The sequence below is a fragment of the Sorghum bicolor genome, chromosome 9 (genome assembly GCF_000003195.3).
Source record: "Sorghum bicolor cultivar BTx623 chromosome 9, Sorghum_bicolor_NCBIv3, whole genome shotgun sequence".
Classification (NCBI taxonomy): Eukaryota; Viridiplantae; Streptophyta; class Magnoliopsida; order Poales; family Poaceae; genus Sorghum; species Sorghum bicolor.
Window position 1 is genome coordinate 49,432,247 of NC_012878.2, and position 27,766 is coordinate 49,460,012.

Here is a 27,766-nt window from a genome sequence, read left to right on the forward strand (position 1 = left end):
ATACCTCAGATAAATTTGAGCCATTGATTTTTTTAAAAAAAATTTAATTAATTGATTAATTAATTAATCTAGGAAAAGATTCTAAAATCCTCATCATCACGGCATGTCCTTCCATGTTCATTCGTACAGTTACGTCCTTCCTTTTCCGTATTTAGCATGGATTATGGCTAATGATGATATCCTTCCTTTTTATGAGTTTTTATTTATCAATGTGTGTTGTATGTCTATTTTTAGACGATCCCTATGCACATGATTGTTCTTTCCTCATAACGCGTTATTAACGCAATGCAGTTAGCTCCTATTTTATGAAAATGAACAGGTTGTGTTCATAGAAAACATGTTACATTAATTACTTAAAGAAATAAATTGGACCTACCATGTATCATTAAAAATGTTACATGCATATAAAATTTATAATGCAACTCTTATATTATACACAACCAAAATAAGTAGGTCTATCGTGTTCTAAAAAAATTGTGTACTAAATATGAAAAGATAAATACAAATATCTTTGTATTAGTTTATTAGTTCTAAATGCAACTATCACGTCATATGAAACATGTCTCTACGTGCGTGCAATGTGTCCAACTATTGCATGGTGTGTACCATTGTACACGTTACATCAAAACTTTAGATCTTATCACGTTGCATTATATAGGAAAGTTAGATAATCCATGTATATTAGATTTAATAGAAGATATATTTTTTATATGACTCTTATTGTTTTCTAGGAGATAATATGGGATAATTGACATCTAGATCAACGGTCCACAGTACCGTAGCAAAGCCCTACTCTAATATTAAATCAAGAAGAATTCCTTTCGCATGGTCCATGAATACATGATCGCTCTCCGTACTCTATCTCGCTCGGCGTCGTGTCATCCATCTGGCCAAATACAATGACGCATCTAGGACAAAAGTTTAGGAGAGGCTAAAACTTTATCTTCAACCTCAGCATCTTCTTCTCAACGTAACAATGAAAAATATTCTTGAAGATGCTTTAGGAGAGCTCTATAGGATCAGAGGCGGTAGGGGACTTGAGCCTCCACACATCGTCCCACCCATAGATCCATCCCTACATCAATTTAGTTGTCCCTATCCCCTTTGACCTTTGTGATCGGTCCGGTTCATTTGGTCTGCTCCAACACCATGTCTCTGTCTATCCTTGTGTCAAGAAGAGAAGATGGGTGTTCAAAGTATTGTTTGGTCCACCAATGTAGGTAGAGGTGGGAACAAACTATGGTTAGTTAACCATCTTTAACTTTGGTCTTATACGTAATTCGTGGGCTTAGAGAACCATGTAATGGGACTGAGGCCGGGTTAGCCATGTCGGTTGGCGGACGGTGCAGAATATAAGCACCGAGCTCCGTTGTATTCAGCATTGAATAATAGAACCGATGCCACCCAACTGAATTCTACCTTCCTCTACTCTTGTTCTTCTTCCCAAATTCCATGTAACTAGACCTCAAATTCCGATTCTATGTAGCTATCTTCAGAGATCCTATGGAACCTAACACCCTACTATTGCTCTATTGCCGCGTTCCATTTGACTCCGTATCTCTGTTTTTCTGTGAGCGAGCTTTGAAAAAACAAAAATTGTATAACTAAAAGTCTACGGTCTTCAAATGATGGGTTGAAACTAAAATCGTATCCTTGTGCTTAAGCTTTGAAACAAAACCAAATTAAACATACTTGAATAATTTTGTTTTAAAGAAAATTTTTATCTTAAGCTAAAAAAAAATCTTTTATTGCATTGCGTGAAATATGGATAAATCTCCAAGCCTCTCGAGCCTACACAAATTAGAGCGGCGTAAGAATTCAAATCTAGGAGGAATTAAAATGTAAGACGTGATCATTGAATAAACATCCAAATCCAAGTTGTCAATGTGACTAGGTATAACAAGTCATACGTCCTATTACAACACACATGACAAATCAGTTGTCCGTTTAGAGGATCAGCTCATGTTATATTTTGATTGTGTACCAAAATTAAAGAATTTTGAGACTCAGTTATAATGGATAAAATAGTTCAAGCAGACAACTTAGATATTGTTAACATCGATTAAGATCACTCATGTACCTTGTTCGTTTGAGATTATTAGTTGAATCTACCGTTCATTCAGTAGTATTTTTTTTTTCTCACAACAAATCAGGCAACAATACCTTCTATCATGTCTTATCAACCAAACACGCCTGAGGCCGTACACGGCCTAACCCGCGGCGGAGAACGCCCAAATGCAGTAGTGTAGTCCAACCAGCAGGATGATCATACGGATTCGATTTGGCGTTCGGAAAACAAATAAAAAGTTCTCAGAAAGAGAGTATTAAATAAAATAGTATACTGACATTAAATAAAGAAACGAAGTGCGATGAGTAGGGCCGGAGCTCGTCACTGTCATTAAAGACATTAACTCAGCGTCTGACCCTGAACGATGAGGAGTCCGTGCGCGGCGCGCATCGCATGATGCTCGATCGGGCCGGCAGCGGCTCGAATAATGTGGCCGCCCCTGCCCCTGTGCCCGCCACAGAATCGCCCCGCGCAGGGCCACTAGGCCAGGCATGCACATGCAGCGCCGTTCACGTGCGCGACGCCGCACGGTGCCACGGCCGCCGCACCCACCCGCAGCGCAGGGCGGCAGCGGCAGCGCCTTCCGGTCCCCGTCCGCTACCGCCGGTGCCGTTTCAAAAGAAAAGGGGTGGGGGGGATGGGGATCCGACCGAGCGAGAGTGCGGGGTGTGTGTGCGTGTCAGCGTGCGCGACGACCTCCTACTCCTGTGCTTCGGATTCTCTTGCACGCCCCCTGCCCTGCCCCGGCACTAATTTCTAGTAGTAGCTGCTGCTGCTGCCGCAATTGATGCTGCTGCTCGGCGCTAGCGCTACGACCACCCTGCAGCCTGCCGCACCGCGGCAGCTCGTGCGGTTTCGAAATGCTTTGTCTCGGCGCGCTTTGCCATCAATAATCTACCGTCCGTCTTTGTCCGTACTCGTTCACCTTGCAGTTTGCAATGGTAGTCTATAGTAGAGGATTTCAGCTCTGTTTTCCCGGAAGAATAAAAAAAATTGGAAAAAAATTAAAAAGTTCAACTTTTAGTCTGGATCAAAGCTGATCTGAGCGGTGAGTTACCTCTGCATTCCACGTGTTTGTACCATGCATGCATCGTCATCAACCACACGAGATGAAATGATCGATGTTGCTTGCAATTGCATTCGGGCAGGACAGACAGGGGGCGCCAAGGACATGAATGGTCACGCTCCACGGGCGGGTATCCGGGTTCCAGCAGCCATCATCAATTCTCAACAGAAGAGCATGGGAGGAAATCGGTGCCATTGACGCTTCATCAGTTCCTCTGCAGCTTTTAAAAGCCTTTTCCGAGCCGCAGGGGGGAGCTGGTAGTGGTAGCCTGGTACTGGTAGTCCTTGGGGCTCGGGGTAGCGAGCAGTGAGAGAGCCCCATCGTGCGTGCTGACACGCGCATTAACCGGCGCAGTTAATTCCGATCATCAAAACTTTAATCTACCATAACGAAGAAGGTTAAATTATTGATCGGTACTAGTAGTACGTACAACGCCTATTGCAGTAGAAATTTTGATCACAATCTCATGAGCTCGTACGCCGAAACTTGCTCGAAGAAATTACCAGAAAGGTGCACATGCTGGCTAACATTTCAACAAGCCAGCCAAACTGCTAGAACAAGCAAACATAGACTACACTGGAGGGAAAGTTTATATCAAAAGAAAAAAAAAAAGGACGTTGAGAAAACAAACTCGACACCTAGACAAACACAAACTGCGCCATTATAACAGTGGGTGGCAGCAGCAGCAGCCCACTCCAGGCACGCACGCAGACTCCGCAGCCACCACACGTACATGGCGCCATCGACACGGCAAACTATACTGGTACTAGCTGCTACTGATCCCTAGCCGGACAGGCGCCGCGCTGGCACAGACGCCAGACGCCGGACGCCGGAGCCCGACGACGCCGCCTTGCGCGTTCAGATGTCGACGGCGATGTCAGCCGCGGGCGCGGCGGCAGTGGTGGGGGCGTCGGGGGCGGAGGGTGCGGCCGCGGCGCCGGCGCCGGCGAGGCCGAGCAGCATGTGGCGGAGGCCGCGCGCGTAGTCGAGGAGGCGGTCGACGGCGGGGATGGTGTCGCGGACCTCGTCCAGGGCCTCGAAGTCGCGCAGCCAGGCGTGGAAGCGCGGGAAGGCGTCGGCGTCCACGAGGCGCAGCCCGGTGACGTCCTCGAACACGGCGAGCCAGTAGGAGCCGCAGCCCAGGACGACGTCCAGGAGGCCCACCTCGTCGCCGCCGAAGAAGCGACGGCCCCTGAACGCGCCGTCGCGGAGCTCGGTCTCGAGCAGCGCCAGGTTCTCGTGCACCTGCCGCACCGCCGCCTCCTGGTCCTCCCCCGTCGACGCGAACACCGCGCCCACCGCCGGCCCGAGCTGCAAATGCAATCACATTCAATTCCAAAAGAGGACAAATCGAACCGCACGTGTACGTGCCAGATCAGGCATCGTCTCTTCGGACGACGAAACAGGAGAACCGGCGACGGCGTACGTACCTTGTCGTCGGCGAAGTGGCACCAGAACCGCGCGAGCGCGCGGTCGAAGGCGTCGGCGGGGAGGAGCGGGCGGGTCTCGGGCCAGGCGTCGTCGAGGTACTGGAGGATGATGACGGACTCCGGGAGGGCGCGGCCGCCGTGGACGAGGACGGGGACCTTCTTGTGGACGGGGTTGTGGCGGAGCAGCTCGTCGCTCTTGTTCCCCAGGTCCTCCTCCACGTAGTCGAACTCAAGGCCCTTGAGCCGCAGCGCCAGCTGCACGCGGTGCGTGTACGAGCTCGCCCACGACCCGAACAGCTTCAGCGGGGTGGCATTCTCGGACGACGACTTCTCCATTGGCTCCGAACACTCGCTCAAGATGCTTCCCTTTGTTTCCTCTCAGTGAGGAGTAGAGAGAATGGTGGTGGTGTCCTTGGCTTTGGTTGCGTGGCTGGGAGGTCCTGAGGAGGTAGAGGGTTTATATAGAGCGGGAGGGAGACACGGTGAGGGCTCCTGGCCCACATGGAAGTATGTGGGGCTCACGGGTGGGCCCGTTGTGCGGTGTTGGGCCATGTGGGAACCCGCATCCATCCGTCCGTCCGGAATGGGCCGGGCGGGCAGGCTTCCAGGGCACGGCACACCGGCTGGGCGTGGACTTTGTTTCTGTTCACTGCCGGAAGTGTGAAACTGTGAAATTGGTTACTGCAGCATATACTTTACCGGAAGAGCTGTTTGACTATCCTGGTATATGGAGTTTAGAAGTACTTAGGTCTTGTTTACTTCATTTTTTTTTCTAAAATAAATATTGTAACACCTTCGTTTATATTACAAATATTTATCTATTATGAATCAATTAGGTTTAAAAAATTCATCTCATAAATTACAAATAAATTATACAATTAGTTATTTTTATCTATATTTAATGTTCGATGCATATGCTGTAAGATTTGATATGATAAAGAATCTCAAAAATTTTGAAAAAAAAAATTGGAAACTAAACAAGGTCTTAAAAGTTACTTAAAATGGTTCTCACTTGACGTGTTCAAAGTCTTGGCCGACCGGACGATGCCTTTTGGTCGCAGCTCTGGTGGATTTGCGTCTGCATTACCGAGCACTAGCAGTACTTGTCTATTGTAAAGAGACGCAGTGATCGAGGAAAGGTCTCTCGAGAGTTTTGACTTGTTCCCCAATGCTTTGGCTTGCACAACAATCAGGCCAGCTGTTTGTAGTAGTTTCTGCAGACGACAATCAGGCCCGTGTATGTTTCACCGTGCCGTAATTCCGGAGCCGGAGCGCTCCGCGCTCTCGGCATGACGAAGTGGCGGTGACTGTGAAACAAACGCCAAACCCTAGCTAGCTACTGATGACAAATCTTGGTCAAAGTGCTTGTACGTGGGCCTTGTTCAGTTCTATTTTTTTTAAAATTTTGGTATCGTAGTATTTTTGTTTTTATTTGACAAAAATTATCCAATTAGGCTTAAAAATTTATCTCGTGATTTACAGTTAAATAATTAATTTTTTTTCGTTTATATTTAATATTTTATACATATGCTACAAGATTTGATATAATATAGAATTTTAAAAAAAATTTGATTTTTGAGTAAACTATAAATAAGGCCGTGGCCTTGATCCATGTGCTTAGAGTCTTGACTAACCAGCATGTTCACGACCAAACCCGGCCGGCGCATGAAGGAATCTTGCGGGGTGCGTTTGACCGACGACCACCTGCTTGGCCGGTGGCTGCATGCATCCGAGCCCGGCCGGCCGGCCGGCCAGATGCATCTATAGCTGCCCAGTCACGCACACACGCTGAGTTTATATTTATATTTAGGTCTTGTTTGGATGTAGTCGGATTCGCATCAATCTACATGTGTTGGAGTGGAACTTGAACTAAATTTCACCACAATCCACTCAAACACATGTGGATTGAGGTGAATCCGACAACCCATATAGCTCGCGGAAGTGCGGCCGTGCCTCGGAGCGCGCGCACTGTTGGATCGGGCGTGCCAGAGAGGAGAGGCGACCGCCGGATGGAGGAAAGCAACAGTGGCCGCCGGCCGGCCGGATAGACGGCTCGACCAAAAGCGCACGGCTCCGTCGAACTGTTCCCGTCAGCGGCACTGCACCGCATGCAAATGCAATGCTGCGCTCCTGTGTTTTTTTACTGTCACAAGTAGTGGTGGTACGTACTGTGTCGGGCAGGCGGCGCGCGCGCTTTGCCTTTCCTCGCGTGGGTGGCACGGCACCGGCACCGGCACCGGCACCGGCACGGCCTATCCCGTGCACGTCCACGTACAACGCTTCTCGGCCGGCCACGAACGTTTCACAGCGCCGGCGCCATGCCAAGTTACCGCGTATTACGTTAAATACTTACGTTATGGTTGCCAAGTTACTGCGTTACGTTACAATGCCTCCATAGTATACGCGGCCGGCGGGCGGGCGGCAGCGCTGAGGTGAAAGCTCACTGGGCTAGGCAAGAGGGCATGGTTTGCTCCTTACCTTTTGTTCGATCTGGCTCCCGGGAATTTGCTTTCTGAGACGTCCATGTCCGCGCTGCAGTGCTTTTATCACTTGGGGCAAGCAAACGTATATGGAAACAAGACGGCACGGAGGTCATGTTATCTCCTTCGTAGTACAGTACAATGTACCAGCCCATGTCGACTGGTTGCAGTGGACAAAAGATTTTGCTGCTTCACTAAGGGGTAAGGGCTAACGATGTTGTAGATTTGTAGAGGCATGGACTTTGCTGAGCTAGCTGTTCATCCAAAGCCTCGTTTAGGGTGTTTAGATCCACTCAAAAAAAAAAATCAAAAGTTTACAAAATTCTTTATCCATCGAATCTTACGGCACATCCTTAGAGCATTACATATAGATAAAAAAATAACTAATTACCTATAAATCACGAGACGAATCTTTTAAACCTAGTTAGTCCATATTTAGATAATGTTATTATCAAATACAAGCGAAAGTGCTATAATGTCAAAATCCAAAACAAATTCATGCGCCTTAGGCCTTCTTCGGTTCGCCAAAATTTTTAGATTCGGTTACTGTAGCACTCTCGTTTGTATTTTACAATTATTATTTAACTATGAACTAAGTAGGTTTAAAAGATTCATCTCGCAAATCCCAGGTAAATTGTGCAATAAGTTTTTTTATCTATATTAAATGCTCTGTCTAAAAATTTGATTTGATGTAGAATTTTGAAAAAAAAAAATAGAAAGTAAACAAGGCCTAGATCTAAAAAGGTTTTTGAATTTTGACACTGTAGCATTTTCGTTTTTATTTGACAAACACTGCCCATGGAGTAATTAGGCTTAAAAAATTCGTCTCGCGATTTATAGGCAAACTATGCAATTAGTTTTTAATGTGTTTTTAAGAATTCATTTGATTTGTCGAAATAACTTTGAAAATTTGATCATATTTCTTTATTTCCTTTAGCTTTTCAACTATATATATAAACATCAACTTAAAATATACCATATTTAGCTTCCATTGGAAAAAAACCAAACCAGAACATCCCTTTCACATTTTTCCTGTATTATTGAACTATAAGATCTCCATAAGATGTTATCGTATTTTGCTGACGCATTTTGAGGTATTCCCATTTTAAAAAGTATTCCATGATGCCTATCTCTCTAATTCCTTATGTAGGTCCAATATTTTGTTTTTCTGAGATATAGGCCCAAGATTTCAGCAAGAAAAAAAGAGGAAAACTCATAAAATACCTATTTCCTCCATCTAGTGGCGGAGGACAGAAAAAAATTAAGATATGACAAAATCGGTAGCGTATATGTGTTCATTATTTTTCTGAAAGAAAAACAAGTCATCAGCACAATTCTCATCATCAGTTGTTCGTGTGTCGTCGATGTAAAAGCAACACCAGCATACCATTGAGCACCGAGGGATCCAGAAAGAAAGAAATGCAACGCTATTACACTAAGAGCAGGTACAATAATAGGCTTATAGCCAAGCTAATGCTAATATGGAGGAGAGAAGAGAGATGATAGCTTGGTTCTTATGTAAGCACCAAGCTGGGCACGGATGTATAGGTAGTAGTGGGTCCAAATAGCAAGTGTTGTGAGAAGTAAGAGGAAAGAGAATGTGTTTTAGAGAGAAGTACGAGACAACTTATTGTATAACTTGGCTCTAATTACTTGGCTTATAGCCAATCACTTGGCTCTATTAGAGCAGGTACAATAATAGGCTTATAGTCAAGCTAATGCTGGGCCTTGTTTAGTTTCGAAAAGTGAAAACTTTTCGGTACTGTAGCACTTTCGTTTGTTTGTGATAAATATTATCCAATTATAGACTAACTAGGATCAAAAGATTCGTCTCGTGATTTACAGTTAAACTGTGTAATTAGTTTTTGTTTTGGTCTATATTTAATGTTTCATGCATGTGCCACAAGATTCGATGTGACGGAGAATCTTGAAAACTTTTTGGTTTTCGGTGTGAACTAAACAAGGCCCTAATGTGGAGGAGAGAAAAGATGAGAGAGATGATAGCTTAACTCTTATGTAAGCACCAAGCTGGACACGTATGCATAGGTAATAGTAAGTCCAAATAGCAAGTGTTGTGAAAAGGAATAGGAAAGAGAATGTGTTTTAGAAACAAGTATGAGACAACTTATTGTATAACTTGGCTCTAATCACTTGGCTTATAGCCAAGCACTTGGCTCTATTATTGACAAGTGAAGGGAAGTTAAAGAAGACGATGCAAGTGCCATCTACTTGCTATTGGTAAAGGGAAAGAAATAAAATCAGATCAAACAATGGGGACACACGAAGCCAAGGAGGTGGCGAGTTGCGGACTCGACGGCGCTCGTGAGCCCATCGCTCGCCCAGTCCACCCTGGCAGAGGTCACAACCACTCAGAAAGAGCCTTAACAGAAAAACGAGCAGCCCAGAAACGTTTCGCTGCCTCCTATATATCTTCTTCCTCGTCGAGTTTTTGCCTTTCTCATCTCATATCGGCAACTCGGAGGATAAAGTCAATGGCGGCTGGTGATCTGCAGGGCAAAAGCGCACCTTGCCCTACCGATGTGAAGAAGTCAAAAGACGCTGCCGCCCGCGGAAGGGCAAAGCAGCCAACGCCCAGCCCAGTCGCCCACCTTTTCAAATCAAAATTTAAAAATCGAAAACCCACCAACGGGCTCTCCGATTCCGAAGGCAACGCGCCGGATCGTCGGCTGTGATTTCCCCGCGCCCAACCGCCGGGTGCCCTAGCTGCTCAACCGCAGAGTAGAAAAGCCGCCCTGCATCTCCACTTGCACAGACCACACGCGCACTAGCTCACTCTTGATCGCAGCCACTCCTCTTCCGATCGTTATTTTTCTCCGTAAGATGAGGGAAATCCTGCAAATCCAGGGAGGGCAGTGCGGGAACCAGATCGGCTCCAAGTTCTGGGAGGTGGTGTGCAATGAGCACGACATCGACCCGACGGGGCGGTAGCGGTACGTGGGGACGACGGACGTGCAGCTGGAGCGCGTCAACGTCGTCTACTACAACGAGGCCTCCTGCGGCAGGTTCGTGCCGCGCGCGGTGCTCATGGACCGGACCTCGAGCCCGGCACCATGGACGCGCGCCGTCCGCTCGGGCCCCTACGGCAATATCTTCCGCCCGGAAAACTTCGTCTTCGGCCAGTCCGGCGCCGGCAACAACTGGGCCAAGGGCGCCGAGCTCATCGACTCGGTCCTCGACGTCGTCCGCAAGGAGGCCGAGAGCTGCGACTGCCTCCAGGGTATCGAATCAATCTCTCATCATCATCTGAACTGAATTCCCATCGTCTCACTCGATCTGTTCGCGCCGTCAGGTTTTGAGGTCTGCCACTCGCTCGGCGGTGGCACGGGGTCTGGCTTGGGTACCCTGCTCATTTCCAAGATCAGGGAGGAGTACGCGGATCAGATGATGCTGACGTTCTCCGTCTTCCCATCGCCCAAGGTGTCGGACACGGTGGTGGGAGCCCTATAACGCCACGCTCTCCGTCCACCAGCTCGTGGAGAACGCCGACGAGTGCATGGTGCTGGACAATGAGGCACTATATGACATCTGCTTCCGCACACTGAAGCTCACCACTCCTAGCTGTAAGCTCATCTGTTCCACCAAGTTTGATCGCCTTTGCCTACATGTATTTACAGTTTGATTACCCTTACCTGGTTCTAATTGCATCATGTGATTTTGTTTAATAATAAAGCTTTGTTCTGTGCTTTTGGTGCTTCAAATTATGATCCAGCCTCCTAGACATAATGACATCTTGTAGTCATGTTTATTTTGATTAAAATGAACGAATACATTTGTTGCCATTGCCAAACTTAATGACCTTTGCCTTAGGTGTTGGAAGCCTACTGTCAGAAATGTTCTCAGGGGACTTGGAACCCATTCCTGATTGGCTGGTATTGGTAGCTGCTTGAAATGCTAGTTTTCAATATATTGGTAGCTGCTTGAAATGCTAGTTTTCGATTTATCCTATTCCTGATCAGTTGCTTGTATATGAACTGCTAGTTTCGTCCACTGGAAATGGTAGTTATTGTGGATGGCTTATTAATTGATCACTAAATCATGACATTTTAACATTTGTAGCAAGTCTAATGCATTGTTGCCTGATGAGGGGGTGCTGAAATGTAAGCAGGTAACATGTGTTAGGAATGTCAGGGATAGGACTCCTTCTGCACCTTGCATAACTCTTGTCATATGGAAAATGTAACTATCATTGTGTTTACCTGAAGAAAAATGTATGCTAATAAAGAAATATTGAAGTGTATCAGTACAACATTTCAGAAAATGACTGTAACCCAAATCCTCTGTGCAGCTTTGGTTGTAATCAATCATTGTTTCTACATGCTATGTTTAGTACTGTACTGATCTTTTTCTATTATCCTCAATCAATTCTTTTTGTATGATATTTTTTTCACGAGTAATGAGCAAGATCAATTGATAGATATAAATTCAAACTGACCTCTTGCTGTCTTGCACTGATGTGAATCTTCCTTGGTTTTGTCTGCAGTTGGTGATCTGAACCACTTGATCAATGCCACCATGATTGGTGTCACCTGCTGCCTTCGCTTCCCAGGGCAGCTGAACTCTGACCTCCGCAAGCTTGCTGTCAACCTGATTCCCTTCCCACGCCTGCACTTCTTCATGGTTAGCTTTGCGCCACTCACCTCACGCGGCTCCCAGCAGTACCGCTCCCTCAAGGTCCCTGACCTGACCTGTCATGACCTTAGCCATAGACCGGTAATAAGTAGTTAGTGGGTTGAGTGTTTGGGCCTACAAGCCTATTATGTGTTGGGGTTTGGCCCATTAAGTAAACCTATATATGTACACCCTATGCTGTCAATTGGGGACATCGAATATGAACAAATCAACTATCTCCTACCTGTACTGTCTCCCTCCTCGTTTCTCTGCTTGAGACGGCGCCACCGTGCTCTCCGCCGACCGTGTTCGCCGGCAAAACCTTCTAGTTATCTAGGATCGTGACATTTGGTATCAGAGCCATCGATCGAGGAAGTGCGCGTGTGGAGGCCCTAAAATTCTCCACCGATAGCTACTTGATTTGGTGTAATTTGGGGAAAATCTCTCCGAGTTCGTCGGATTTTAGTTGTCGTGGTTGGCTGGTCACCGTGCTCATCAATCGGCCGTCTGGATCGTCTGCTTGGTGTTTCGGGATGGCCCAATCTCGATCTACACTGTCTGTCGCCGCCATCGCCGGGCTCGAGGCGGACATGGATCGCCTGCTGCGGATGATGGAGGAAGCGAACGCGGGGATGTGTAGCACTCTCAAGACTATCGCACCTGCAACACGGTCGTCCGCGCCCTCTTCGTCTACTTCACTGGCGCCCTCGACTCCAACTACAACCGCGCCACCTCCATCCACCCCACCGGCGTACATGGTGCCGGCCACTTCAGTGACTGAGCCCACCGCTGCACCAACGGAGCCTACAGTTGCATCGACCTCCTGGCCAACACCGACAGATCCAATTGCAGCTTCGACACCCACCTCCACACCAACAGCACCAACATCCTCTGCCACGATCGTGACATCAACCATCGTGCAGGTGGCCGTGACCGTCATGCCACCGCCCATACTAGCTTCAGCTATCTCAAGCACAGAGGATGATGCCATCAACACTTCGCCCACCAGGTGTTCGACAGGTCGCCTCTGCCGCAACATCAAGCTGATTCCGCCCACCAGGTGTTTGAAAGGTCACCTCTACTGCAGCATCAGCATGCTGATTTCTGGGAGCAGCGTCAACACCATCTCAACGGTGCCACCATCCTCAGCGAAACAAGTTTCAGCTCCAACAGTTGGCATGTTTCAGTCTGCACATAAGGTGTTAAAGGTGATATCCACCAGCTCCTATCCTTTCTCAGTTAATTGTGGCAAGTACTATGGCATAGTGTTGTTGTGGCCACCTTCTTTGAATCATGGGGTATATAGTGCTGCTTCCTGTGTGTTTGATTGTGGGAAGAGTAGAATGAAACATCTCGCAATCATAGGCACCACATATTGGCTATTACTGCAAGCAAGTACCTTAGTTTTCCAGTTGGAAGTTCACTCATTAACATTGTTGATTGAGTTGAAACCATGGCCTAATTGGCACGAACATCAGGGCAGTCTCATAGTGGCACTTGTCTATCCATATTCAAGCATAGTGATGTGGGTTGAGTTTAGTTGCTTTGTGCATAAGCTCCTAGTCTGGCCTCTCCATTGCGAGTCATGGTGGAAATGTTGTGCAAATTTTCTTCAGTTACTTGCAAGTGCAGGACAATTTGATTCTATCAACATGGGGGCCATTCAGTTGATTCAGTTGCACATTGCTATTCCACTCAGAGAGGTGTATTGTCTGTTATTCACCTACTATCATGAGCCAGTGGAGTGGAAGCCCCCATGGGTATCTCTGGTATACATCATCAGTAATAGACACTATATTGCTTATAGCCTCAGGATCAGGACACCCACAGTGCCTCATTTGTTCTGGTGGCCAATGGTTGCTAAGTTGAAATTTGGTGATGCTCAGTACAAGATATTTTTGGGGGAGGTAATGGGTCAGTGCTTGTATATCAGATATGTGGCGAGTCAGTTACTACATATTGTTCTCTCTCCAAGGCTTATGAGTTGTATAGCTTCTACACAGTACTCACAAATTATCTTTAGAATTTGTATGCCTGAAGCCATACCCTTGTTCTCAGTTAATCATACTCCTGTTGTGTTTTCCTACATTGAGGAGCTGCATCATGATTCTGTTATACCAAGGATCATTTCTCCAGTTAGTACCATGTTAGGGAAGAGGTGCTATCGACAGTTTTGGAAACCACCATGGGCATTTGTAGTATGCAAGGTTATCACCTGGACATTTCTTGCAAGAGTACGTAATCTGCAGAGCAGTGGAACCGTGGTTGCAATGTTTCTGGGGCTTACTGGAATGAAACTGATGACCGATTATGAGTTTGCTACGAAGCTACCATTATTGGAGCACATGCTTATTTTCTCTGAGATGGCTATCCTCAAGTTTGCCAACCAACTATGTGAGAGCTCAAGAATTTCTAAATTGTTTCAATTCCAGAAAATCACTTTTGTTGCTTGGGATGATGGTGACATGCAGTTGAGCCTTGGCATTTATATGGGGGTCACTATGTACATATTCAGAAAATGGATAGTCACATTGAATTTTGATGGCAAGATAATTTTGCTATGTGTCTCCAAAATGAGAAAGTTACTTGGAGTAAATCAGATTGATGCCATGCTGATTTTGCACTGGGCTGAATACACCAAGAACCATATTTTCCTATTTGGGAGTAAGCATATGTCCATGGTTACCTCTTACTGGAGCATTAAAAGTAGATTTCAGATAATTTTGTGCATGGAGTATTTCTGTTGCCGCTCTTTGGGGTTATGCCACATACAGATTAGAGATCATCAAGAAGTTGGAGATAAGGACAACTTGTGTACTCAATCGGCACTATCACATCATAGTGTCATCAAGCATGTGGAGTACACAAATGCAAGGATATTTACATGCATCAGTAAGACAGTGAATTGTTTGCTGTCAGTGAGGTTTTACTTCTACAACTTGATGATTGAGGATCCTTAACATGTCGTGATGGCCTATAGTAGGAAATGACTCCTTCGGGGAACCTCCAAGTACAAAACATGGTGAGTGGTTTGCTTCTAAATTTGTTCTGCCAACAGTTCCTGTCATTCAGTTCAAGCATCTACAAGTCAAGGCTCTAGAACTATGGGGACCATGTATAAGACATTGAATGTTTCTAGCATGCTGGCACTTCAATTCTATAATCTGGTGATTGAAGATCCATGAAGGCTTGGATGAAAAAGGAAGACAATGTCGAACATCTGTTGATTGAAAAATTCATAGCTTGAGGACAAGCTATGGCTTAAGGAGGGGAGAATGTCATGACCTTAGCCATGGACCTGTAATAAGTAGTTAGTGGGTTGAGTGTTTGGGCCTACAAGCCTATTATGTGTTGGGGTTTGGCCCATTAAGTAAACCTATATATGTACACCCTATGCTGTCAATTGGGGACATCGAATATAAACAAATCAACTATCTCCTACCCGTACTGTCTCCCTCCTCGTTTCTCTGCTTGAGACGGCGCCACCGTGCTCTCCGCCGAGCGTGTTCGCCGGCAAAACCTTCTAGTTATCTAGGATCGTGACATGACCCAGCAGATGTGGGCGTGCAAGAACATGATGTGTGCCGCGGATCCGTGCCATGGCCGCTACCTGACGGCCTCTACCATGTTCCGGGGCAAGATGAGCACCAAGGAGGTGGAGGAGCAGATGCTCAGCGTGCAGAGCAAGGGCTCGTCCTGCTTTGTGGAGTGGATTCTGAACAACGTGAAATCCAGCGTTTGTGACATCCCCCCGCGTGGCCTCACCATGGCCTCCACCTTCGTCGGCAGCTCCACCTCCATTCAGGAGATGTTCCGGCGTGTGAGTCATCCGTTCACGGCCATGTTCAGGAGGAAGGCCTTCTTGCATTGGTACACGTGTGAGGGCATGGATGAGATGGAGTTCACTGAGGCGGAGAGCAACATGAACGACCTCGTCTCCGAGTACCAGCAGTACCAGGACGCTACAGCCGACGAGGAGGCCGGCTATGAGGACGAGAACGCAGGGGAAGAGTGAGGGCTACTGCCATCAGTTGGTGCGGGGTTTTGCTTTAGGATTTTCTTTAAATTCTGGTGATCTTTTAAGTTCAGTTTGGACGTTTTTGAGCTTGGATCTTAGGTTCAAGTAGTCTGTATTAAGTGGCCTGATTCTACCTTGTGTTGATGAAACTGGAAGTTTATCGATTATCTGGAGCCTGCGTATGCATGAAGTGCATCCTCTTGATGCTACCTCAACGTATGCAGTTTCTCTTGATTCTGTATTGCCGTTCTATGTTGTTTTGGACCAAAGATTAGAATGTTTGTTCAAAAATATGAGATCGTTCTATGTCGTTCTCTAGTAAATCTTTGTAGGCTATGTCATCCAAGCATGTTTGTTTGGATGTATGAGCCGTCACACATTTCTTTCCTGTTAATTAATAATTAGAATCAGAAGGGACCAAATAATTGTACATCTTTGGTTAATAATCAAGTAGAAGTAATTATAGGCTATTGGAGAAATAACATAGCATAAAACCTTTACAAGCTTTAAACCTGCATCAACAACAAGCATCCATATATGTGCTCACATAATTTACGCCGGGTCAAATCAGCACTGCACATAGCTAGATTCATGGTTTCTCCGCACTTCTGACACAATCAAATATTCAAAGTTACTACCCAAAGTTGGCGCATACTTAGTTCACATGTAGTACTGTACTTCATAAGTTAGAGCAGCTACAGATCGTTCATCTCATATGTGCTAGCTTTTCACCACCGGTGTGGCGGCTGTTTTCGCAGCTGCAGCACGCCACAACATGGGGAGTGACGTATGTTGGTGCCGGAACCAAACATGCCTAAAATTTTATGTTTAGGCCTTGTTTAGTTCTCTCTTTAGACGCATGTATGGAATATTAAATATAGACGAAAATAAAAACTAATTGCACAATTTGGTCGGAATTGACGAGACGAATCTTTTGAGCCTACTTAGTTTATGATTGGATAATATTTGTCAAATACAAACGAAAGTACTACTATTCCTATTTTGCAAAAAAAATTTAGAACTAAACAAGGCCTAACTGCATCAACCTAAACTACAGATAATCACTCTTAGATATGGTAGTCCGCTCAACTGATCCACAAAGAACATAACTAAACGTCATTACTTGAAGTGGAATATAATCTCACCAAATATTGTGAAAATAAAGGGATATGCACTGTAGTATTTTCGTTTTATTTCATAATTAGTGTCTAATCATGGATAAATTAGGCTCAAAAAATTTGTCTCGCAAATTATTCTCTAGCTACGTTTTTAGTTTTGTAAATAATATATATTTACTACTCCATGCATTAGTCCAAATATTTAATGTGATGTGAGTTAAAAAAAATCCGGTGGGATCAAACAGGGTTGGTGTTAATCGAAATCATGTTTGTGTTCACAAGGTTGAAGAAAATTAGTCAAATGATACCCGATGGGGACATGCTTCACCTCTCTATCTTTCTCCTGCAGCATTGAACTCTACCCTATAGCCAACATTTTTAAAAAAGAGAGGCTAGAGTGAGGCAAACTATCCCATTATTATTTTTTTTTGCAAATCATTTGACTTGTTTTCTAGAAAATGACTTCAATTGTGTCTTATTTTGCCCGGCCACTTTATCCAACCTCATGTTAAGAGAGTTGCAAAAAAATTCCACCAATTGAAACACGTAACCAGTGGTGTGAACATGTATCATTTTATACTACTTGCGTCAATTAGTTTTGGCTGATAAGCTATGATAAAAAGTAATGTTCGTTGATTTGTTGTGAGAGAAAAATACCGCTGAATGACTGACAGATTCGGCTGATAAACTCAAGCGAATAGATCTGACTAATAAATCGCTCATAATGATTTTGTCATCTCAAGATTTGCTAATTTAGTTTATCATCAGATGTATTTATAGACTTTAGTATGTATGTGTGTAAATTTGTAGACATGCAATAATTCTGAGCAAATCATCAATCAATATTGAGAACTTTGGATGTCTAACTAAAGAAATTATGATTCATAATTATTCTTACACACATTTGGCTACCCGAAAAAAAGCATGTTGTAGTGGTAGCTGCTAAGAAATTAAGTGCTACACAAGTACGTAAACAAAAGAATTCTTTTGTTCATGTACTTGTGTAGCACTTGATTTTTTAGCTGCTACCACTACAACATGCTTTTTTTTGGTAGCCAAATGTATGTAAGAATAATTATGAATCATAATTTCTTTAGTTAGACATCCAAAGTTCCCAATACTGCTCGGTTCCCTTGGCTGCTATGCTGGATTGCTGGTACAAGTACAATCAATGAGCTTGCCGAGACGAGCTATGAGAATCTTATCCTTTGAAGTACTCAAGTAACGGGGCCAAACATACATCAAGGTTGTGGCCTTCTTTCAAAAAATTTTCAAGATTTCCTGTCACATCAAATTTTAGAGCACATGCATAAAGCATTAGATATAGATAAAAATAAAAACTAATTACACAGTTTGTCTGTAAATCACGAGATGAATCTTTTGAGCCTAATTAGTCCATGATTGGATAATATTTGTCAAATAAAAACGAAAATGCTACCGTACCGAAATTCGAAAAAAATTCGGAAGCCTGTGTGTGGTTGCCTTGCATAGCCAGCTCAAGAAACAAGAAGCTTGCTGGGCTTGGGTTAGACGAATTTGGGCCTTATTTAGTTTCTGAGAAATTTTGTAAAATTTTTCAGATTTTCTATCACATTGAATCTTACGACACATGTATAAAACATTAAATATATATTAAAAATAATTAATTGTATATTTTGTCTGTAATTAATTGGATTAATCTTTTGAGCTTTGTTAGTCTATAATATTTATCAAATACAAATAAAAGTGCTATAGTGTTTATTTTGTATTTTTTTTCAACTAAACAAGACCTAGATCTCTCACGCTGATAAAGCAAGTACATGTCCGAACCTCGCTCGCACATGCTTCAAAAAGAAACCTCGTTTGACTTCTACACAAGATGCTTGTTTTCTATCTTAGGTCTTGTTTAGTTCCCAAAATGTTTTACAAAATTTTTTAGATTTCTCGTCACAGCGAATATTGTGACACATGCATGGAGCATTAAATATAGATAAAAAATAGCTAATTATACAATTTGTCTGTAATTTTTAAAACAAATCTTTTGAGCCTAGTTAGTCCATAATTAGACAATATTTATCAAATACAAATGAAAGTGCTACAGTGTTTATTTTACCAAAAAAATTGGAATTAAACAAGACCTTGACTGAACAAGGTAAAATAGTACTCTCTTGTCGTCCAAATAAATCAATTTTTAGAATGTGTCAACCAAACTTTTTAAAGTTCGACTAATTTTATAAAAAAAATAATATCTATAATATAATATGAACACCTTATAAAAATATATTTTATGATAAGTCTAATGATACTAATTTAATACTAATAAAGTTTAATATTTTATTTTAGAAATATAATCAAAGTTTAAAAAATTAACCTAATATAACTCTAATAACATATTTATTTAGGGATAGAAGGAGCACTGGACTAATAAAAAATCAAATATGCCTTTATTTAGGGATCGTTATCCTTAAGCCTTGTTTAGTTCACCCTAAAATTTTTTAAAAAAATCCAAATTTTATACTACATCGAGTTTTGTGGCACATGCATATAGCATTAAATATGGAGAAAAGAATAACTAATTGCATAATTTTTCTATAATTTACGAGACGAACTTTTAAACCTAATTAATTAATGATTAAATAATAATTATAAATATAAACCAAAGTGCTACGGTATCTTGAACTTTTCACCTAATCTAAACAACGCCTCACTCGTCAAGCAGCCCCACTCGCCGAGCCCCAGTTTTTTATAATTTGGCCCTTTTTTGAAGAAAATTCTCTTTTGGACCCCTGAAAAACTTAAACTCAGTTTTGGACCCAAGGAGTCGACGCCATGCTTCATGGCGTCGAGGTTAGAGCAACTCCAGCAGGGCCCCTACTCAAGCCCCAATAGCTAAATATGGGTGCCCATGCTAAAAACATTACTCCAGCAGGGCCCCTACTCCATACCCCATATTTGGCTGGGCACCCATATTTCTCCTCCAGACCCCCATTCCCGTTGGCCCAACAGGGCAGCCCCCATCCTCCATCGTGTGTTCTAGCCCCGGCGCATGCTCCCTCTCTCTTTACCCTTGCATGTGCATGACACCCTACGGTAACCGGCTCGATGCTCTAGTTGTGTCCATGTCCAAAGGAAGAAGAAAGAGGAAGAAGAAAAAGACACTGACGAGTGGGTCCCTTCTGTCATTCTCTCTGGAATAGGTTTGGGGGCTCAAATTTGGGTGCTACTGTTGGAGTTGAAGCAAAAAAGTAGATCCCCAAGAAGTAAGGGGAGCACCCAAATTAAAAATAGGGGCTTAGTTTTGGGGGCTACTGCTGGAGTTGCTCTTATACGCCTCGACGCCATGGATCACGGCGTCGAGATCCCTGGCCGAGCCCAGCGTGGCTTCTGACATGGCAGATAGCTCGACGCAGTAGATCATGGCGTCGAGCTCGACGCCATAGATCACGGCGTCGAGCCTTGAACTACAAACCAGCAGATGCCCTTCGCTAACCGTGGACGCATTTCATATTTTCTTCTCCCCTCTCAACTCTTCCTCTCCAAAAACAACGCCGCAGTAACTTTATTGTAAGTTAATTTTTCTATTGTGCACTTAGTATTTTGTGTCCTATGAAGCATGATTTAATTTTCTTAACAAATATATTTGTTGCAAACCCCTCCACCATTGTGTGATTTTGAGCAGTAGATCGACACTGAGATTAAGGACCACAGCTGCCGCTCTCATGCTCCAGCCTCTATTCATGCCCCGCTTCACATTCACACACACACCACATCTCTTTTTTTTCTGATCATAATACTACAAACCAAGGCATAACAAGACAAACAGAAGCATATTAAACCAGAAAGGCCGTGTGCTCCAGTTCAATTGCATCACATGCTTGTGCACTCCTAGCACAATGTCACATCCACATTCAGTCAAGGGCCCAAAGGCCTGGTACTAGTTACTGACAAAAGATTAACTTACTTAATCACCATGAAATCACCGTCTCCATGTCCTTGAAGTAAAGCATACTGAGTAACTGCAACTTATGGGCCTCTGGTGACTGATAAGATCACTCAGTCAGATTAATCAACACTAAGCACAACTCACCAAAAGATTCAGACTCAACTCTGCTGCCTTTTACATTTCTGTACTCCAGATTTGTTACATGGTTTCAAAGATTGGACTCATCTACGTACCAATTCAAAACAACCAGAATGATAGATAATAATACTGCAAATATCTACATGGTTTCAGTCACATAGTCTATACGGTTTAAAGAGGTAACTGGGAAAATTGCTTTTCTGAATTCGATGACAATGCCTATCTGCCTGTTGAACTATGGTGGATGATACATACTGTACAAAATCTAAATTTCTCCAGAAACAAAAGGACAAGAAAAAGGGCCCAGAGGTGCACAGAAAGGCCAAACTGAGGCATACGATGTACACCAAGATGACCCTGCCAACCTAGCACAACAGCATCAGAGTTCTTGCCATTGTTCATTGAATCTTCTTCAGTTTGATAAAAATAAGCACCAACCTCCGTCAACTCGAACACTGCACGTGCAGTCATTTGAGTAGCGCTCAACCACATCGAACCAAGCATCTGGCGCACTGGCAATCGGCCGGCCAAAGCAGTCCTGCCATAGCAATTGAGATTAGAAGCCAACAAGGAATCGTAAATAGGTAAATGCTGAAACTGTAACCCCTCACATAGCGGGCATTAGAATATTTAGGTTTATATGCATGGTTCACACATATCTAATCTGATTAAAGATTTCATAATAACAGAACTCTGTAACCTGCAGCCGGCGTGAGACCCGCGACAGCCGGCGAGCTGCGCCAAACGCCGGCGAGGTCGGAGCCCTGCCCTCGACGACGACGCCGGCGGCGGGTGGGAAGCCCGGGGACGGCCAGGGACGCGACCAATGGCCGAGGACGGCCGGGAGCGCGACGGATTCCCGGAGGCGCGACAACGACGGCGGTCACGGGGCGCGACGACGGCGGGGATGGGGCGCCGGCGGAGGGCTGGGAGAGGACGGGGCGCGAGGACGGCGGCGGATGGCGCGGCGGCGGAGGCCTGGGAGAGGACGGGCGCGAGGACGGCGGCGGATGGGCCGAGGGCGCCCTGATATGTGGCGTCGAGCCCGCTGCCACCTGCCATGTCACACGTGATCTGGCCAGTGACAGTAACCTCAGCAGCGCCGTGATCTATGGCGTCAAGTCGTGTAACCTCGACGTCATGAAGCATGGCTCTATGGCGTCAAGTCGTGTAACCTCGACGTCATGAAGCATGGCGTCGACCCTCTAGGTCCAAAACTGATATTAAGTTTTCTAAGAGTCTAAAAGAGAAATTTCTTTAAAAAAAAGACCAAATTATAAAAAATTGGGTCGTCGAGCCAGGGACCAAGCAGCGCTAGTTGCTTTTAACATAGGTCTTATTTAGATTCAAAAAATTTTTAGATTTTGATATTGTAGTACTTTTGTTTTTATTTGACAAATATTGTCTAATAATATAATAATTAGGTTAAAAAAATTTATCTCGCGATTTATAGACAAACTATACAATTAGTTTTTATTTTCATTTATATTTAATGCTTCATACATATGTTGTAAGATTTGATGTGACAGGAAATCTTGAAAATTTTTTAGTTTTTGATGAACGAAACAAGGCCATAACACAGCCTTGTTCATAGAGACACGTCTCAGGAATTGTTGAGTTCCAAAAAATTTCAAATTTTTTTATCATATCGAATTTTTCGACGCGTATATAAAGCATTAAATATAAATTTAAAAAATAACTAGTTATAAAGTTTATCTATAAGTTCCAATATGAATTTTTAAACATAGATAGTCTATAATTAAATAATAATTACTAAATCCAGATGAAAATGCTGCATTAAGAAAAAAAAAATCGCAAACTAAACACCTCAGCGACCAAACCAGTTAACCAGCCCACCAAATCCAGGCGTTGTGCCCGTGTGCGCACCCCTCCCCTCATGGCGGCTTCGGCGGCGCGGCCCCTCGCGCTCCTCGCGTCCGCCTCGGCATCGCTCGGCGTCGGGCGGCGGGCGTGGGCTCGCTTGCCTGTCTCTTCCTCTTCGTTGAGGTCGGCGCCCTCCAGCCTCCGCGGGCGCCGCTCGTTCGCCGCCTCCGCAGGGGGCGCCGTGATGGGGAAGCCAGGCCCCGGCGCCGTTGACGCCGACGCCGGGATGGACGCCGTCCAGCGGCGGCTCATGTTTGAGGACGAGTAAGTTGCCCCCGTCCCCCCCGTCTCGTCAAATTTGCTAGCAGTGGTCTGCCTGTTTTGGTGGTAGTTAAGGTGGTGATAGCTGATCTCGTCAGCTTGCGCGATGCCTTGATGGCATCGAATTGTGGCTACTGAAACTATTCCCTCTCGAGTATTATTATTTAATTACATGAGCTATGATTCTTTCTCCTTTCGGAATCTAGATTACTGTTGCTACAACCGCAACTTAGTGGACTGAGAGATTCATGTTGAGGTTGAAAACCAGTCTTGTCGCTTCCATTTTAAATCTTGTGACTGCTGCCAATAAAACAGAAATTTATTTTTTTCCATGCAGGTGCATTTTGGTGGATGAACAAGACAATGTCATCGGCCACGAGTCCAAGTATAACTGTACGCGACTTCGTGTGAATTTGTCCATTCCATTCAGTTGTGCATCGTTGTGATGTTCAAAACAAGACTGACATTGGTGCTGACTGTTATTTCTAGCTGTACTCAGTTTGTTAAGTGTCCCAATTGCCATGTTTGACTTTGACAAGTACACCATTAGGTCAGCAGGAAGAAAATGCTTGCAATTGCCCTCTTACATCTAATGTTTGGTGGAACCTCAAGTTACATCAATATTTGATTGTACTCTCATCAAGAGAATAGAAAGTATTGTTAGGCATATGTTTGGTCAATGTTCACATGTCCATACTATTCTGTATGAAATGTTGGAGTCTATGATGAATTGTTAAATTCAATGGCCAAACCCCAATTACTGTAAAAGCTCTCAACCTCATGGTCTAGACATATTTCAAATACATGTTCCTTTTAATAATATATATAGTACAGAAGCAAATCCCTATGTTAAATGATTAGAACTGGTTAGGCATCTGTCTATACAATATTGATTAATTTTTTGAAATAATATCCAACACATTTGCAGCCTGCTTTTTGTGAATTTTGTGTAACACTATTTTCCTGCCAATATAAGCTCTGGTGGAATTTTCTTGTGCACCTTTAGCATTACTTGGTACTATTTTAGTTTTTATTATGTGAGAGTTGCACACTTATTGATGACTTGTGACCTTAAACCAGAGTTCTAACAGTGAAGTGTCAGATTTTAGCTGCTATTGCACTTGTTTATTAATCGTACTTGATCAATAATTATAGGCCATCTCATGGAGAAGATAGAGGCTGGAAATGCCCTGCACAGAGCTTTCAGTGTTTTCCTTTTCAACTCCAAATATGAGTTGCTACTACAGGTATTCACACAACACTAAAATATGGTTGTCTTGCATTAAGATGTAATGTAAATTCCACTTCATGTTCATGAATCGCTGGCTGCAGTTCTGAGTTCACTTTGTTCATTTTCCAATCAAGTAGGGTATGCAACCTTTTGCTATCATGCTTGGAGTAGGCTCTGTATGTGATTTGGAAAAAAAAAGAATCACTGTGTATTCAAAATGGGCTTAGCTACTTGACATGAATTCATTATTTTGGGTTGGGGTGCCTCATAAATCAATCCATCTCAATGGTGGTAGAGGTGCTTGCCTTAGATGGGTCGTGATCAAACTGGAGTTTGGGTGTCTTGGCACATATGAGTGCGATGTTTGGCCATTTGTTCAAGCCTGATATCATGGACAGGTTCGACTCAAAATTGGGAAAAGGCCTCTAGATGAGTTGGTTAGGTGTCTTGAATAGCACCCCTTACGTCCTGAGTTTGACTCCCTGTGGAAGTGAATTTTAGGCTGGAGTTAGAAAATTCCCCTAGTCTGTACGATGCCAAAGCACAGGTCTAAGGCCTGACCCCGATCGTGGTCGTTCTCACATGGGCTACGGTGTCCCATCGTGGTTCTCACATGGCCTATGGTGTCGGTGCTGCTCTGTATGGGTAGGGTAGGGGTTCAGGGGTCATCTCGACCTGTGTGAGAAGGCCTTCTTAATGCAATGCCCAGGGGCTGTCTTAACCCCCGCAGGTAGAGTTTTTTTAAGATTCAACTGAAAATTAGAAACAACCTTAGTTTTTGTTCTGATAGTTCTATTTTGAGTGAACCCTGGATTTGGTTGCTCCTTGCTTTAGCTGGTGGATGACAAGTTTTTCTTTGCCAGGGCCTACTTTTTCTGTTCCCTAAATGGATGCTCCCATTCCTGACATAGAATGGTCATATTGAAGCAATCCCCTTAAAATTATTCTCATTTTATTTTTCTTGAATGCTTCGTGGCTTCTCTTCATATATTTTTTTTTGACAAGCGCTTCTCTTCATATTGAGGCACATAAAGCTGGTAACGGCTTGGATTAAAACAGATTTATTGGTTTGGTTTTCTATTTGGGTCTGCATGATTTGGTTGGAAGTAGCTTAAGAACTCTAGTGTTCGGTTAGATCAGTAGCTATAGTGGGTTAGTTCGGTTTGGAATCAGTTCTTGACAGTGCGCTTGCCAGTGCTTTCTTCACCAATGACACGCGCTGCATGGAGTTCTTGTTGAAGCTCGCCAACAAGCGCAACTGGCCCACTAAGCCCTTCCTTCGCACTCGCTTCCAGCATCGACGACACAACTGGCCTCCTGGTTGTAGTGTGGCACGGCGAGGTACTTGGTGACAGGCAGCTGCCGCAAGTCGCGACCTCACTGACGAGGAAGATCCATGTGGCCGCGCATGCTACAGGGCCTGACGCAAAGCATGGCCGGTTACCTGTGTGCGAGTAATGAGATGATGACGACTGCTCCTTGGCCTTTTCGTCACACAAGCAATGAGGGCTCCTTATCCTCGGACGAGCTCTTCCTAAAGATTTGTCCATCACCACAGTGATGAGGACTGCTAGAGGCGCAGGGACTATGGGCAGTGTTGTCAGTAGTCAGCCCATTTATTTGCTTCCAGTGTGTCAGGAAATCATGTGGGTTGCAGATGGGTTGTTAATAGGTTGAACCCATGGTCTTGTAAACAGTTTTGTACTTTGGTTTGGATTGGAGTGAGGCATACTTGCGGTTTGGCGTGGTTTGGATGGTGCAGGTGCAGGAATGGTCTGGTGGGCGTTAGAAAATGTGACAGCTGAGAGTGGATTGGTCTGGATTTAGATTGGATCTTGGACCATTAGCGGGTTTAATTGCACATTAAGCAATCACTACAGCAATCTTGATAAATAAGTTCCCTTGCTTGGTCATGATTATTTGGTAGGTTAATAGCAGGATTTAATTTACAAGGATAACCACTTTTACTTTCATGTAATGCCTCACCTAAGAAAGTGGAAGAGCATGGATCTCTGGAAAATTGTTTGTACTTCTACCAAAGAAAGTATTTATAACATTCTAGGAAGGAATATGATTAACCATTTTGGAATTGAGGTCCTTCTTAAGAGGGTGCAATTTCAATTTTACCACAAATTTGGCTGAGTAGAACATGTCTTGCTTCGTTCAAGAACTGTCAGACAGTTTCTGCTGGTGAATAGTTGCCGCCATGAATACTATACTGTCCAATACCAGTAGGCTTTTAGGATTTTGTTCATCAATCTTAAATATCTTTCTGCCCTGTACGAGAAATTTACCTTATGTTCAGTTATGTCTCATCATATATGTAAACAGTTTGACACACTGCAAAGCGAAAGCTCAGAACAGTGGACATGAGTCATTTGTTGCCGGTTCTTCTGGCTTTGTTGTATGCTACTGCATTGCTATTTCTCTAAACTAGCTTGTCTAAATCGAAGAGTATTTCCTGAGCTTGTTTACCACAGAAGATATCATATCATATCATATCCTTTACAGCAAAGGTCGGCAACAAAAGTGACATTTCCACTCGTCTGGACAAACACCTGCTGTAGCCATCCTCTCTACCGCGAGTCTGAGTTGATTGAGGAAAATTATGCAGGTATATACATGTTCCTTGAAGAGTGAGGAACCAATCCATACTATTATATATTTATGTGCACCATCCATATTGTTACTTGCACTCTACTCATGACCAGTCACAATCTTTTATTCTGCTCAGGGGTGAGAAATGCAGCCCAGCGCAAACTATTTGATGAACTGGGAATAGTGGCTGATGAATTACCTGTTGACCAGTTCATTCCGCTCGGGAGGATTCTTTACAAGGCTCCTTCAGATGGAAAATGGGGCGAACATGAGTGTACATACTTGATTGCCTTTTGCCATTACATGCTGGATTCCCAGTTTTCATACTATTTGTGTTTGCTGCACTCTACATGTTTCAAGGGACTGTCTTGCAGTTGCAGGCTTTAAGAACCTTTCCTATTCTTGTTTCAGTGGATTACCTCTTGTTCATGGTTCGTGACGTGAAGCTCAACCCGAATCCTGAAGAGGTGGCCGACGTCAAGTACATGAACCGTGATCAGCTGAAGGAGCTGCTAAGGAAAGCTGATGCCGGGGAAGATGGCGTTAAGCTGTCCCCTTGGTTCAGGCTGGTGGTGGACAACTTCCTCATGGGCTGGTGGGATCATGTCGAGCAAGGGACTCTGCAGGGGGCAGCGGACATGAAAACCATCCATAAATTGTAAGCCTGTAGTCTTGTAGATCGCATAAATTGTAAGCCTGTAGTCTTGTAGATCGCTAAGATCGTGTTGTGCTCCGTTGAGAAATAAGCGTTTCTGCTGCTGTTTGCGCTGGCTTTGTTATAGCCATCATTTTGATGGAAATAGTCGATAAAGTTATAATAGAGTGTTCTTAAATCTGGAACATAACTATTATATGTAATTAATTATCTTGGATTCTGTAATAGAGTCTTGCATTGTGAGTGCCCTTACAAACATCCCACGCCC

At 44.1% G+C, this 27,766-nt stretch overlaps 3 protein-coding genes and 1 pseudogene across 3 annotated transcripts; 2 read left to right on the forward strand and 2 right to left on the reverse strand.

The window, feature by feature from the left end:
* Positions 3,610-4,996, reverse strand: LOC8076957 (glutathione transferase GST 23). Its single transcript, XM_002441052.2, has 2 exons — positions 4,565-4,996; positions 3,610-4,445 (listed from the first exon to the last, which is right to left on the reverse strand). The coding sequence occupies exons 1-2, from the start codon at positions 4,898-4,900 to the stop codon at positions 3,993-3,995; spliced, it is 789 nt and encodes a 262-aa protein (XP_002441097.1). The 5' UTR covers positions 4,901-4,996; the 3' UTR covers positions 3,610-3,992.
* LOC8085136 lies at positions 9,886-15,688 on the forward strand (annotated as a pseudogene).
* Positions 20,597-21,973, reverse strand: LOC110430375. Its single transcript, XM_021448027.1, has 2 exons — positions 21,570-21,973; positions 20,597-21,407 (listed from the first exon to the last, which is right to left on the reverse strand). The coding sequence occupies exons 1-2, from the start codon at positions 21,929-21,931 to the stop codon at positions 21,089-21,091; spliced, it is 681 nt and encodes a 226-aa protein (XP_021303702.1). The 5' UTR covers positions 21,932-21,973; the 3' UTR covers positions 20,597-21,088.
* On the forward strand, positions 22,706-27,725 carry LOC8076958 (isopentenyl-diphosphate Delta-isomerase I). Its single transcript, XM_021448424.1, has 6 exons — positions 22,706-23,017; positions 23,352-23,407; positions 24,170-24,261; positions 26,757-26,859; positions 26,980-27,117; positions 27,255-27,725. The coding sequence occupies exons 1-6, from the start codon at positions 22,767-22,769 to the stop codon at positions 27,503-27,505; spliced, it is 891 nt and encodes a 296-aa protein (XP_021304099.1). The 5' UTR covers positions 22,706-22,766; the 3' UTR covers positions 27,506-27,725.

Bases quoted from the DNA above. Each gene is read 5' to 3' on its own strand.
- LOC8076957 (XM_002441052.2), bottom strand. From the start codon at position 4,900: ATGGAGAAGTCGTCGTCCGAGAATGCCACCCCGCTGAAGCTGTTCGGG. The intron at 4,446-4,564 runs GTACGTACGCCG...TTGCATTTGCAG, and splicing joins GCCACTTCGCCGACGACAAG to CTCGGGCCGGCGGTGGGCGC.
- LOC110430375 (XM_021448027.1), bottom strand. From the start codon at position 21,931: ATGGCAGGTGGCAGCGGGCTCGACGCCACATATCAGGGCGCCCTCGGC. The intron at 21,408-21,569 runs GTTACAGAGTTC...TTGCTATGGCAG, and splicing joins GGGTCTCACGCCGGCTGCAG to GACTGCTTTGGCCGGCCGAT.
- LOC8076958 (XM_021448424.1), top strand. From the start codon at position 22,767: ATGGCGGCTTCGGCGGCGCGGCCCCTCGCGCTCCTCGCGTCCGCCTCG. The intron at 23,018-23,351 runs GTAAGTTGCCCC...TTTTCCATGCAG, and splicing joins CGGCTCATGTTTGAGGACGA to GTGCATTTTGGTGGATGAAC. The intron at 27,118-27,254 runs GTACATACTTGA...TTCTTGTTTCAG, and splicing joins AAAATGGGGCGAACATGAGT to TGGATTACCTCTTGTTCATG.